This window comes from Micromesistius poutassou, assembly GCF_964030765.1.
Source record: "Micromesistius poutassou genome assembly, chromosome: 21".
Lineage (NCBI taxonomy): Eukaryota > Metazoa > Chordata > Actinopteri > Gadiformes > Gadidae > Micromesistius > Micromesistius poutassou.
This window is the reverse complement of record NC_140291.1, coordinates 9,109,936-9,125,137: the sequence shown is the minus strand read 5'-3', so window position 1 is coordinate 9,125,137 and position 15,202 is coordinate 9,109,936. Positions and strand designations below refer to the sequence as shown.

At 41.0% G+C, this 15,202-nt stretch overlaps 1 protein-coding gene across 1 annotated transcript; it reads left to right on the top strand.

The window, feature by feature from the left end:
* The first annotated feature begins 3,992 nt into the window (after positions 1 to 3,992).
* LOC311366592 (glycylpeptide N-tetradecanoyltransferase 1-like) lies at positions 3,993 to 14,208 on the top strand. The gene is made up of 12 exons (XM_084485376.1): positions 3,993 to 4,029; positions 4,117 to 4,228; positions 4,741 to 4,885; positions 5,309 to 5,430; positions 6,406 to 6,497; positions 6,654 to 6,770; positions 7,689 to 7,859; positions 9,849 to 9,951; positions 10,377 to 10,547; positions 11,172 to 11,342; positions 12,259 to 12,396; positions 14,095 to 14,208. The coding sequence occupies exons 1-12, from the start codon at positions 4,010 to 4,012 to the stop codon at positions 14,116 to 14,118; spliced, it is 1,386 nt and encodes a 461-aa protein (XP_084341502.1). The 5' UTR covers positions 3,993 to 4,009; the 3' UTR covers positions 14,119 to 14,208.
* The last annotated feature ends 994 nt before the right edge of the window (positions 14,209 to 15,202 follow it).

The following is a 15,202-nucleotide window of genomic DNA, read 5'->3' as shown; positions in this document are numbered from 1 at the left end:
CAGGGAGTCAAAGCCAAAGTTCCTTTCCCCCAATTCTTCTCAACCATGGCCGAGATAACCCCCACTACGAGTCTTTACTTGTTGAAGTACCAGAGACGTCAGACGCAGTCTTTATGATTCATAATATCATCCGAGGCGCACATAGCTTTTGGCCGTGATATTATATGATATAGATACCTATTATTATTATTATTATTATTATTATTATTATTATTATTATTATATATAGATATAGAGCAAACGGTAACAATCACTTCTCCATGCTGTGGTTCACTCTGACAGCTCATTGGTCAATGGGCAGCAGCTCATTTGCATGAACGCTACAGACACCAGAAACTTTTCTGGAACTCATATACTATGTTTACTTGTTGGGAAAACACCATAATATGTCCTCTTTAAGAACTGTAGGACGTTCATGCTGTAGTGGGCCAGGGTTGTGACGTCAAACTCCTGGCCCTTGGTTCCGTGCACATACCTGGAAAAATACAAAAACAAGCTACAGTAAGAGATCGATGCCCATATAATAACACTACACAATGACGTAGTGATACTGAACACAACTACTATCAATGACTGATCACTTACCCCCTGATCCGCTCCTCCTCGTTAGGAATGTGGGGCAGGACAACCGCAGGGCCCTACGGCCATGCGGGCAATGAAAGACCGGATCCGGTAGATCTTGGGAATAGACATTGTACTTCTTCTGGGCCATTGGGTCAAGACCCTCCTCGTGTCTCCGGTACATCTCCATGAGCCAGTTTGTTGAACACAAGAATATTGTTAACATCTAGTTATATAAGCTTGTGTGTGTGTGTGTGTGTGTGTGTGTGTGTTGAACAGTTGAATGGTTGTAATACATTATTAAATTAAATCTTACTCAGTGAGGGGACGTGGTCCGAAAACCAAGGGTAGGCAGGGGGAGCGAGGGCGGGGCTGGCTGTGCTGCGGAGGCTGGTCTTTGGCAGGCTGGCCTCTTGGTGGAGGAGGAGGTGGGGGCCGCACAGGACAGGGACCTCAACTGTGTGTTCACACCAAAAGACACTTTTTGGGTGGTCGCGCTGTCGCCAAAGTTTTTATTGACAAAAATCGTAATCCTTATCTGTGCAGTTATGTTAGGCAAAGTTTGTCGCGCGACATCTTTTGCCCGGCAACGGTGCTTCATGCCAATTCATTCTCAACCATGAGATAACCATCATTGCATGTCTTTACCTGTTGTGGAAGAGGGAGAGACGTCGGAATGCCCGTCGTTTATGGGTTAATAATATAATCCAGAGGCGCACACAGCTTTTGGCCGTGATATTATATATTATATAAAATATATATATATATATATATATATATATTATAGAGCTCCGGGAGTCGCAAACTGCAACAATCACTTTCTCCTCCATGCTGCAGTTCACTGCGGAGTGCAGGGAACGGTTGGCCCAGCCAGTTGAACACTGATTGGCTGTTACGTTACGTCATCCAGGGAGTGAACGCTGATTGGCTGTCATCACACGAATGTCGAGGCAAAGTTCAAATATTTCAACTCCAGCGAAAGTGTTGCGCTGCAAATCCACGTGAACGCACTCGCCCGTGACAGGTGACAAAATGTCACGCCATCAATCAAATCTTGTCGCAGGATTTTCTAGCGACAAATTTCGCCCGCTTCTCTACGTTGACTTTGTATGGAATTGTGTCGCCCCGTCGCATTTGGTGTGAACGCACAGTAAGGCACAATAAAAAAATATATCCTTGACGGAAACATTTTACTAAGCATACCAAGGCTTGCAAAAGACGCCACATTTAAGGTCAGAAACACATTCTCACTCTGAAAAGCCTTTGCCACAAATAAAAAAAAAGAAGTTGTACATACTTCAAGGAAGCCCTTCGATTTCGCAATCCATTCCAATGGAAAGTTGTTTGTAGCCAACAGCACGATTTCATTGTGGTCAAGAGTCCTCATTTTGTCAGAAATGAAGAACTCATCCACTACAATTATCTTCCCATATTGTTTTTTAAAAACTTCAGGATTAGCACTAGGGCAAGCAGTGGTTTCTCCCAACACTCTGCCACCCGCCATCATCGTCATCATCATCTGCGGTTGGCAGATTCTACTATGATATCAATTGGTATCCACATTTTTGCAGTGAATAACTAATAATGTAATTGAAAATTAATTATTATAATTATTTTTCAGTAAATATATTATTATGGCTTGCTGTTATTTCAACAGACAAGTATAAGCAGTGTTACCTTTCCACTGTCTCCCACTGGCCATGGCCTTCTCGCAGTAATAATTCTGTCCAAGTGGGGCGCCGGCACTCTTTGCTTAGCCACAATTTTTTAATGTTTGTATATGGTATATATGGTCCGCAAAATATATTTTTGGTCCTAAAGTCAAATGATGGGAAGAACTTTTCTGTAGCACTATTGGTTCCTTCTTGTGGAGATGCTTTCAGAATTACAGTAGGCTACTACTACCGGACTTCAAAGGTACAATATCGGCACTTTAAAGAGTGAGACAGAGAGAGTGGGTGAATGGAAAAGGGAGATAAAGGTTTCAGTGTCTTCAGGGAGGCCAGGATGACAGACAGCCAATCAGAAAAAATCTAATGACAGGAAGAAGAGACAAGCCAGACAGTGATAAAGAAGGGAATTGACTCTGCCTGCCTGAAACAATAAGAGTGTACAGATGTTGAGGGAGATCTTACAGCGTAGAAGTCTGCAGTGGAGGGAGACAGTATAAGGACAGAGATGGGAACATTGTCAAAGCAAAACCATCTTGTTGTATGGCCCAACAGACACTGAGTACTCTTCTCTGTCACTTGCATACACACATAGACACACTAGCTAATGCAAACACATACACTAACACACACAAACAGCAAGGTTTATCTCTCTCGCACATGTGCACTCACACATAAACCATCTCTTCACATGCCACCACTTAGGTGGTGTGGCACCACCTAGGTGGAGCAATGTACCTTGTGACAACCAGTTTTACAAAGTTTTGAGCACACACACATTGGCAAAGGGCTGATTGTCGGGCCACTTTGTCAGGCCAATCCGTTTTGCCTCGTTGCATTTGGCTGTTGATTCATAAGGCAGTCAGTGATGTATTTTAGTGGGGAGATTTAGTGCCCTCTACAGGCAGATACGTATGTACATTCAGTGAAAAAATAAACTCTCATACACTGGCCTCTCTTGTCCTCTCTAAAGAAGACTAGACAGGTCACTATTTGCTGACTTTGACAAATTATTTGTTAATCAGCTTTGATAATTCTTAATTAAATTATGTGTCAGTGCACATGTGTACATTCAATGAAAGAAGAAACTCTTATTCACTGGCCTCCCTGGTCTTCTCTAAAGAGGACTAGACAGGTCAGCATTTGCTGACTTTGACAAAATAGTTGTTCATCAGCTATGATAATTATTAAATAAATATTGACCTTGATGACATAATAATAATTAATGACTGAAAGGCATGTTCATAAAATGTCTTTGGTTGTTCATATTAAAGGTCCATATGCGTTGGCTGTGCGCTTCGAGTCCTACATCTCCTCTCTCTCTCCTCCCTTTTTTCCTTTCTCCTCCTCCTTCATAGCTATCTCTTTTCTTTTTGTCAACGTCCAAAGCTAAAATTTCTCATGAATGTGTGTGTGTGTGTGCGTACACTTTCATGTGTATCTTTATGTGTTGTGCATATAATTTTTTATTCTTAAATGTTAGGTATATGTGTGTGTGCCTCTTCATGCACATATGTGTGTGTGAGCAATATTGTGTGTGTATTTCCATGTTTTTGTATGTGTATGTATGTATTTGTTTAAGTTGTTATTTTATCTTTGTTAAATGAAAATACAAGTATAGTTATCTCTCTACGGTTTACCGTGACAGTTGAATTGGGCGACTCCTCCCCTATCCTCCCCCTGCTGTCCATGAAGATAAGCAAAACCCTTAATATGTCAGAACACACACATACACACCTCATTCATACCAGACGTCAGACGTCTCCCCCTACTCTGCAATGACTGACTCTAACTCGCCGTGAGTATACACACTTTCATCAAGCCATGGTTGGTTATGCAGTTTGTTGTGTTGTACCCTGACCTGGGTGGGGGGGGTATATCTCAGGGTTAACCAGCTGACTGAGGAGGTCGGCCATGGAGGTAAGGCTCAACAGAAGAAGCAAAAGAAGCAAAAGGAGACCTGGAGACCTAAAGAGGCCGAAGACCGGTTTGCCATGGTGAGCAAATTGTGTGTGTGTGTGTGTGTGTGTGTGTGTGTGTGTGTGTGTGTGTTCACCAGGGTACAAATATCTACTATATGTAGTGTACTGTATGTTTGAGTGCTTTTCTGTGCATGTGTATACATGTGTTTGAAAATATGTAAAAAAAAATGTATGGAATCGCTATCGACGGAAAAAACACCACTGGAGACAAACAGATATGAGATATGCAATTTGAGAAATAATAAAGCAGTGAGTTTTTATTATTTAATCTAACAATGAATACATTTTGGTCTGGGTTTGTTTCCGTGATACTCGATTCCTAATCCTTTTTAAAAGGAAAGATATTGAAAGGAAAAACTTTATTCAGTTTTGTCTCATATTCACCAAACATGGGTTAACCCTAGAACAAGAAGCCCTGACCCCAATCTGCACCTAATGATCTGGATCTGAACTCACTGTCAACTTGAATTAGTGTCTGCTAAATTGTTAGGCTTGTTTCTTCCCCTATACACTACATCTTCTATTAGCTGGATTCTCTCCCCGAGGAGGAGCAGCAGGAGATCCAGAGAGCTCTGCACCTCTTCTCTCTGGGCCAGAGCCTCCCCAGGACCTTGCGGGAGGCACAGAGACACACCTACCGCTTCTGGGACTCCCAGCCCGTCCCCAAACTGGGTAACCACCGCCTCCCAGTACCAATGCGGGCAGGGTCATCACCCCATGTCTTGGTGCTGGAACACTATGGTTTCATCTTGTCAACGTGTTCTTGTTCTCACCACAAGGCTAGGGTCATCCCAGGATCAGGTCATATTATGATTGTATTTGGTCCATTGAGAACATCATCCAACCATTTTGAAAGAAAGGTTTCCTTTATTATATCGTAAAAATATAATCACAAAAACAAAATCACAAATGATATAACCTCTCTTCACTTCATCACTTTACTTCCTTGAATAACCCTTTGTATGAATTGAAAAACAATCTGGCAGTCTCATCATTGTGAGGACCACGTTTATGTCTTCTTGCATTGTTTAAATCTTCTCTCTGAGAGTATATACAATATCATCTCATCATGTTTCACTCCACTTCCACCATTAGGGGGGGGTGATGTGACCCAAATAGGCCCGATAACTGAGCCAGACGGCGGGGTACGCCAGGAACCATACTCCCTTCCTCCAGGTTTCACCTGGGACACTCTGGCCCCCACCAGCCTGTCTGTGGTGAGTCACCTACGCAGAACCACACCCATAAAACCGCCATGTCATATGGTTCATTACACGTCACACAGCCCCAATGTACTCCTACTGTGAACTAGAACACATGGCTAGAACAGCGCTTACCAACCTGGGGGTCAAACCCCTTGTGGGGTCCCCTGATTGGTATACGGGGGTCGCTATAGATTGCTGAATTTAAAGAATATTTGTATTCTGGTATAGTATTTAAAGCATTTTTTTTAAAATAACACACATTTTAGAGATAGCTGACTTATGAGCTATACAAATGTAATAGTGTTTAATAGTTCAATAGTTTAACAGTTCAAAGTAATTGAAATGGTTTGACAGGTCACATAAAGCTCAGTATAACAGACTTAATGATTCAGAGCCACAAGCTTCTTATACTAACTAGTACAATGGTTTGATGTCAATATGTTCACTGGGACATTGATTATCAGCAGCAGATAGTTGATAAACATAAAGTGAAATACTAAGTTCTCAGTTATCAACGTCCTGTCCTAACCCTAGACCCTGGTGCTCCCCATCTTCTATTCAACTCTTCATTCATGTAGTGGACAGGTTTATCCAAATGGCTCAAAGTGAAGATACAGGTTCTTAAGGATCCGGTATGGGGGCTAAGGCATCATGCTGAAGGACACCCACAGGGCGTCTTTTTGGCTCTTTCGACTGAGAGTCTTATACCCGTAGCTACTAGACTACTAGACTATCCTTCCCCTCCTTGTGTAAACATCTTTAACACTGTATTTGTTTGGTTATGTTCTACCAAAACTACATCAATGTGTTTTTGTATTCTTAACCATTTTGTTTTTCACCCCTTTTTCCTTAAGTTTCTTCTGCCACTTGCCAGTCTGCCATTTTTAATAATAATAATTAATAGAATTAATTTGTAAATGACTTGCCTGATTAAATAAAAGATAAACAAAATGGAAATCTAAGTGTTTCTTCTGGTGGGTTGTTCAGTTGGAGGAGCTGTGTGTGCTGCTCAGTGAGAACTACATGGAGGAGGATGACAACACACTCAGACGACACTTCACCCCTGAATACCTGAAGTGGTGAGCACCAAAATATGTCTTACCATTACTGATATTACAGTTTTGATGTTTGTCCTCTCTCGTATGATTTACGAATGTACTTCCGAATGCAATTGACTTGACGGAACTTTTATTTTGTAAACCTGTTGCATTATTGATTATTGTGTTATTCCCCAGGGTCCTAATGCCCCCCGGCTGGCAGGACCAGTGGCTGTGTGGGGTCAGGGTGAGCACCAATCAGAAGCTGGTTGGGTTCATCTCCGCTGCTCCCACCAACCTTCGTATTCATGATACGTGAGCAAAAGCTATGTTTTTATCAGTGAGCCCTCTAAATTATAAAAGTTATTTTGGTTATATAACTCTCATTTTGTAGAGCTATACTTTGTATGATAAATTAAATTATATAATGATCTGAGAGAGAGAGAGAGAGAGAGAGAGAGAGAGAGAGAGAGAGAGAGAGAGAGAGAGAGAGAGAGAGAGAGAGAGAGAGAGAGAGAGAGAGAGAGAGAGAGAGAGAGAGAGAGAGAGAGAGAGAGAGAGAGAGACGCAGAAACTCTCCTGACAGATTTTGCGCTCTATCTGTATACAATTCAAAAAATAAGAAATATTACCCATGTATTTAGGAATGTCATATTTTGGCTGGATCTATATTTTTTATTTTTCTGTCATCTGTCAGGAGCAGGGAGGGGTTAGACAGTGAATAAAGAGACAGGTCATTATGGAGCATGTAGGGGTTAGACAGTACAGAAACAAGTAATTACGGGGCAGGTAGGGGTTAGACAGTGAATACAGAGACAGATCATTAAGTAGCAGGTAGGGGTTAGACAGTGACTACAGAGACAGGTAACTTAGGAGCAGGTAGGGGTTAGACAGTGACTACAGAGACAGGTCATTAAGGAGCAGGTAGGGGTTAGACAATGAATAAAGAGACAGGTCATTATAGAGCATGTAGAGGTCAGACAGTACAGAGTTAAGTAATTAAGGGGCAGGCAAGAATTAAACAGTGAATACAGAGACAGGTCATTAAGGAGCAAGTATGGGTTAGACAGTGAATACAGAGACAGGTCATTAAGGAGCAGGTAGGGGTCAGGGTGTCTCACTCAGGGATGCCTTCAGGTAGATTTGCAGACTTTGGGGAGATTGAACCCAGTATCTTGTACTGTAGTTGTGTAAGTGTGATATAAATTGATATATTTTACCATCTCGCTCCAGGGAGAGGAAGGCGGCACAGGTCAACTTCCTGTGTGTCCACAGGAAGTTGCGTCGGAAGAGGATGAGTCCGGTTCTGATCCGGGAGCTGACCAGGAGGGTGCAGCTGCAGGGGGTGTCCCAGGCCGTCTACACGGCCCTGGTGGTCCTACCAACTCCTTTGGCCACCTGCCGGTAGACCCAATATGTATCATATCATGGTTTTTCGACTTTTCCCTTTGCTTTAGAGTGTTATATGACGTATTTATACATGTTTTACGTCTGCTAAGCTTGAGAAATCTTAGTCCGGGCCAGGGGGAGTATTCACGCCCACCGAGAATGCCCGTCAATAAGTGCGTGAAACAGCTTGTTTGCTTAAACTTTACTTCCGTAACAGTGTGATGTCAGACTGTGCAGTGGGCAGTGCTGAAGTGCAGAAGTCCAGCCTCCCGGCTAACCACAATGTTCACAACTTATCAGGGGGTTGAATTTGCCGACACACGCGCAAAGGGTTAGACCAATTGCAACAGAGGGGGCGTGCTGACCAATCACAGTAGACTGGGCTACTTGGGAGGGGGGCCTTAAAGGTCCCATGACATGCCACCAGGTGTGGTGTGATTAGCCGTTACAAGCCGTTTTGAAAATTTGTCTGTTATGACATCACAGGTGGGCATGTTCACCTAGATGTGTGATGGATAGATCAGTCTACCAGCCTACCCAGTGGACTGTAGCAAACGTTGCTCATCTATCCATCACACATCTAGGTGGACACACCCACCTGTGATGTCATAACAGACAGATTTTCAAAACGGCTTCTAACGGCTAATCACACCACACCTGAGGTGTATTCCATCAAAGTCGCTAACGAAAGCGGCGCTTAGTTGATTAAGCCCGGTTAGGCTAAGGTTATACTGGATTACGCGTGTTCACGAGATATGTAACCAGCCCATAACCGTGAATGTCGAATCATGGATCAAATGTCCGAAAAGGACAGAGCGGGATCTTTTCCAGCGGCGAACAGAAGCTGCTTGTGGAGGTCTATGAGGAGTACAAGCATATAATAGGCTAACTCAAAAAGGGAACACTGTAGGCCTAACCATTAATAGAAACAGGGAGGCTGCCTGGCACAAAAATCGTCCATCTGTTGAATGCATAAGTAGTATTAAGCATAACATATTTTAATTTAATATTGACCATGGATTTGAAAGCTGATTCCTTCTGATTCCTGATTACGCTATAATACATAGATTTGTGTAAAAATGTGTTGAAAAAATAGCCACAGTAATAATAGATAGCAATTCATTGAATTATTTCATTTGCATCATTTAATCTTAGACCCTTAGTGAAAATATACGCTGTTTGTACTTCATATATGTACATTTATGACAAAATTGTGAGGACTAGGCTTGGCGGAACCTTCTGATGGTACAATTGTTGCTGACAGATGGATTTCTCTGACACACCGCAAGTCAGCCTGACAGTTAACCTGCTCCCGACCAGGTTAGTTTGGTCGGATAAATTGCCATGGTTACTTAGCGGAGATTCCCTTAAGTCACGTTCATGGAACGCAACTCTAGCTGAAAGAAGCCAGACTAAGCGAAATAAGCCTGGCTTTGCGCTTAGCCTGGTTGATGGAATACCCCTCTAGTGTCATGTCATGGGAACTTTAAAGCAACATAATACAAAACAAAAGGTTTTTGAAAGACGCTGAAATTGGTTTTGCAGAAATGAACAGTGGGAGAATAATAAGGGGTATTTCTAACATACAGATATGTAACCCTATTCTAGTAGTACCCCCAAAATGCAATTATTAACCCTAAAAGAAATGATATGGGTTTGGATTGGTTGGTCGTTGTTGATAATAAAATGTCATGGTAGAAGGAGACATGGATCTGGGATTAATACAGTTGTTGTTCAAAAGGTTCTTGGATTTTTGTTACAAAAGCAAGGTGATGAAAGGTTAAAACTTAACCTTATTATACATTATCCTTTTCAAATATGAGTACAAATGTGTTTTGGGGAATAATTTCTATGTTAATAGTATGTAAATACTTGTGTGTGTGTGTGTGTGTGTGTGTGTGTGTGTGTGTGTGTGTGTGTGTGTGTGTGTGTGTGTGTGTGTGTGTGTGTGTGTGTGTGTGTGTGTGTGTGTGTGTGTGCGTGCGTGCGCGTTTGTGTGATCAGATTCTGGCATCGGCCGCTGAGTCCCCGTAAGTTAATGGATGTTGACTATCCTGGCCTGAAACTCAACACCAAACTCCACCTCAAACTGCAGCGCCTACCCAAGGTTGGTGTGCACTGCCCCCTAGTGGCGAACACACCTTATTACAGTCCTTATTACATTTCACCTGGTCATTGTCAAGCCCATCAACACGTCTACTAATAATGTAGCAAAACAATAATGTATTTTATTTTCCGAAGTTACCATAACGCTCAAATGTAATAAGCCACCATATGGAGGTGGTGAAAAAACGTATTTTACTTGTAAAATTATTTGAGGCAATACTCATTATCAAGTCCACATGTTTTATTGTTAAACAATACAGTATTCCCCTTTCAGTCTTCAAACATACAGATGAAATGAAATGCACAAAGCATGTAGGTATGCATGTATATATTTGGTTGTTTTGTTTATTGTTGTGACCCACTGGGTTCACACGACGTGACCTGAAAATGAACACAGTATTATTCCTGTGTCCTCTTCTTGCCTAGCTTCCTAAGACCCCTGGCCTGCGGCCCCTGACCCTTGAGGACATACCCGGAGCCCTGAACCTGCTCCACACAAAATTTCTGGAGTCCGGTCTTAGCCCCGCCCTCTCGCACCAGGAGGCTGTTCATTGGCTACTGCCCAGGGAGAACGTGATGGACAGCTATGTGGTAGAGGTGTGTCCTGTCGCTGACTTGAAGAGAAACTTGGGGGTTGTAGTTTTATGGATAGATGGTTAAATATATGTATATATATGAATATCAATTCATAAATATGTATATGGAAATATATATATATATATATATATATTATTCAGTGTATGAATGACATAGCTATTGAAACGTCAAAACTAAGGCTTCAACAGGATGAATGCAATTGACTTGACTAAATAATGCATAAAAATTAAGTAGATATCTCAAAATCCCTAGAGAAGCTCATATTGACTTGAGGGCTCAATTTCATGTCAACATGTCTCGCCTGATTAGTTTAATCCAGGTTTATTTTTGTTAGTGTTTGAGACATTGGGAGATATTGTGTCTCCAAGTACTATAGAAGGTATTGTTATTAGTTTTTTCAACTTTTCTCAGGCAACTCTGCAACTCAGGCAACTTTGCGGTTGTTCTGAGAGAAAGCTTTAGATACTTCCAGACCTGAACTTGTACTTGAAATCATATTGCACTGTTGGAGGGTCAGGCTGATTAGCAGCACCAACCGTTCTCCAGGAAGGTGAGGTGAGGCTTTTGAGGTATGATTTTGACGCTTAGCCATCTCTCTCTCTCTCTCTCTCTCTCTCTCTCTAGGCGAGTGAGGGGACAGGGCTGACCGACCTGGTGAGTTTCTACACCGTCACCACTCGGGTCCTCAACCATCCTGTCCACAGCCAGCTGAGGGAGGCCCGCTTGTTATACTGCGTCACCACAGCAATGGACCCAGTGGACCTTGTTGAGGACACCCTGGTGCTGGCCAAGGCTGTGAGTTTGTGGTGGAGCCAACAAGAGCTTCAACTTTCTAAAAAAATAAATAGATGAATATACTAGTATAATATGATATGAAGAAATTAGATGAGAAATTACGAAAGGAAACTGTGAAAAATAATTTCCCTAAGGGGACATCAAATGAACTAACTAACTAACTAACTAACTAACTCAAGTTTTGTTATTTTTTATCATGTGGCTTCAGACGGCCTCAACTAGTCTCACAGAACCTCTCCATGGTGATATACTGCAAATGAACGGTTCTTTCAGCTTCTTTCAGATAAGTCTTGTTCTAAAGATAGACTTTGGACGATAGTTCACACTATGAACCACTGATATTGATATTCAATGCTTTTTATTCCAAATATCAAGAACATTGTGTGGGACTCTTGTAAACATGTGTGAACCATTGTTCAATGTGTAAACAAGACTAATCTGAAATATATCGGCACAATGAGCTATTTAGATAAGATGAAACAGATGAAATTGTGGTTGTTCCGTCTTTCTGAAACAACCAAATATATTAAATAATTCCCCAATAAATGAATCAAATGTTACAATAGGCTATAGTATAAACCTAACTTGCAATAAGTGTAGGTTGTGTCAGGCAAACAGAGTGGCATTTTTAACTGCTTTATTTATGAGCTGCACTATTCACTATTAACACTGAATTAATAATAAAGGCTAGGATCTGAAAAAAGGTTAAATGCATGGAGAACGTTTTAGGGTCAATGTATGTTCTTGCATCACTAGTTCACTAATCAACCCTCTCTCTGTGTTATGTCTATCTCTGTCTCCGTCTCCCTCTCTCTCATTCTGTCTTTGTCTGCTGTTATATCTCTCCCTCTCTATGCCTCTCCCGCTCCATATATCTACCTTTCTCTGTCTCCCCATCTCTGTTGTGTTCTTACAGAAAGGTCTTGACCTCTTCAGCGTGCTGGATGTGATGGGAAACAGCTGCTTCCTAGAGAAGCTCAAGTTTGTCCCTAGTGAAGACTATCTCCATTACTACCTGTACAACTGGGCATGCCCCACCATACACCCTGACAAGGTAAGATTTAGACTGCTCTATCAACTCTGAATCCCCCTTTGTAACCATCAAGTACCGTCTACTATTTACGGAAATGTATTTACAGTAATAGCAAAACATGACCGAAAAATATACTTTGGAGCTTTGTGATCTTGTTCACAGGCAGAAGATGTAGTTCATCTCCCCATGTGAAGTTAGCCTAAATAGCAAAAAAAAACAAAGAACTATCTATCGCTACAGGATGGGTTTGTAGGGAGGCATCTTGTAAAAAAAAACTAAGAAACTCTGGTATCAGGGGTTGTTGGTGTGTAATAAGCCTGTAATAAGACAATCATTTAATTTGCGCCAGCTTAGCTATCTGTTTACCAACCTACCCTACCTTGCGCACTCTGCCCATGTACTCATTTGGCATGAACAGAGTCTTCGACAAGACTAGGCAGACATATAGAGCTGCCTAGTCTTGTCATGCCTAGTCATGTCCAGTGTGGTTCTGGGAGGTAAAAATCCCATTAACTTTCTCCATAGGGGTTTTGATTAAAATCTATAATGTTGTAACCATCCAAAGTATGATATATATATTACCACGCACCATTATATTGTGAAACAATGGTATATGCTCCTGCAGAAGCCACAAGTTAAACGGGAAACATCTAGTTTTTAGAAAAACACGTTTTATTTGCAATGTCATTTGAAACCACTACACTACCCATAATCCTAAAGTGTAACACAACGTCTTTGATTGGTGGAGCTTGCTGTTACCACAGAAAAGTTTACCCTCACCCGTGCAAGTCAAGTCTTGGATGACTGCTATTACTACTGAACTTGATCGCTTACTACAGAACCATGATTTAGATTAATGGAAAGTTATAGTTGTGGTTAGAGCTGTAGAGGAAATGAGCTCTACATGTTGAAAAATATGTTGATAAAGAATAAATGATAAAAAATAAAGTACAAATATAGCACTAGCAGTGCTTTTTAGTCATTTGGGTAGTATAAAAGCTAGGAATACATAATGTTGAATGAATACATAACAGGAATACGAGACTGATTGCAGTCAGGAACGAAGGAACGTACCATGTCGATGACAAGCTATACACTATATGAAACACTATACAATCATACACACACACACACACAGACACACACACACACACAGAATAAATGACAGAACTTATTAATATTATTAATAATATTAATATAAACAATATAATAATGACAAAGGTTATAAGATGCAAGAAACGCGCTTAACTATTGGGCTGTAACCATTGCGAAAAAAGTTCTCAATGGTTTAAGGGATGAGTAGTTCCCTCACTTGAGTAGTTCCCTCACAAAAAATAATATACACATGCTTGTACCGTTTCCTTTTCTTCTGTATTTTTTTTCCTGAACCAAATGTTTCATGGTCACGAACAATTGGCATGGTTCCAGGCTTAACAATCTTTATACAACGATTTTACGAAAAGTCAATCAAGAAAATTAATTGGAAATTTACTTCTGGAACCAGAGCTGTTAAAAAAGGGGGTGGTCACTGTTGTGCTCTATTGCTAAAGCTAGCGAGCTAGTCACGTGTTTTTGGGGAGTGGCTTTGGATTTTTTCGGTTGGATACTGTCAAAATCAAGTTAACTCTGCCTTGTTTCTCCAACTTTCCTACCCTAGCATTAAATAATGATAACGAATGATTAGGCCTGCATTTATAGCATTCTGTTCTTGTTTTACAGGTCGGTTTACTGGTCGCCACCTGACCTGTTCTTTGGGTCCGAACAGTCAACGTTGTAGTAGTTAATCCCAATTCTGACAGGGGAATTATCTCACATCCATCACATGGGATTGGGTAAATAAACTTGCAGATGGAAATCTGTGTTTTTACATCATAGGTCTACATATGGATGAACATATGCAATAATGCTCACGTTTATCACCTTTTGTGACTTGAACTTATTAAAAAAATTGACATCAATGTTTAGGATTTATTTTATTATAAGTATTATTTAATTTGTGTTTGTGTGTGTGTCTGTGAGTGTGAGTGCTGGTATTCATCACACACTGTCCTAAGCACCACGGACAGCGTCGGTCTGCGATAAACAAACAGGGCCGCTATGTGGTCCAGTGTGTCCGTGTGTTGAACCAGTCGGTGTGAAGCAAATAATACAATCACGCACAGGCTGAAGTACTAACAAGAACGCACAATGCCTCAATTGTTTTATTTTTCCAAATGTGTTTAACAAAAAATAAGTAGTTGTAGTTTGTTAGTTGTTGCGAGGTGTCGGTGTGGCCAGAAAACTGTTAGAATACAACGTTTTATGTCGTCGCTATGGACGCTGCTATCGCTGAAAACAGAAGACAGCTGGCATTCATTTAATTATCAGTGGAAAATGTGATATTAATATTGTTTTGGCATTAAAATGTGTTTTTATTGCCATAATATTCATTCAGTGAATGTATATGATGTTTAGTTAGTCATCTGCTGGGGGTTTTGAGGAACTATAATCAGGGTAGGCACTAATCTGTTAAGAAATAACCAAAATATCTCATATTGAATACAACCATATATATATTTTATTACAGAACATGTTTTTCTAACACTTTTGTTTTTCATTTCAGTGTCAGCATTCACACCGCAATACCTTCAGGAATTGCATTTCTAGTTATTATTATTAACCATTGTTAACCAAAACTTTACTTGATGAGAGTAGCTAAATCTAACTGTTCTTCTGACTGATTGTGAATCATCTGATGACGCTCTCCCATTGACTCCCAGCATAAGTACAAGCTTACGTCACCTTGTACCGGAAGTAAAAGAAAGCCGCGGATGAAATCCCAATGAGC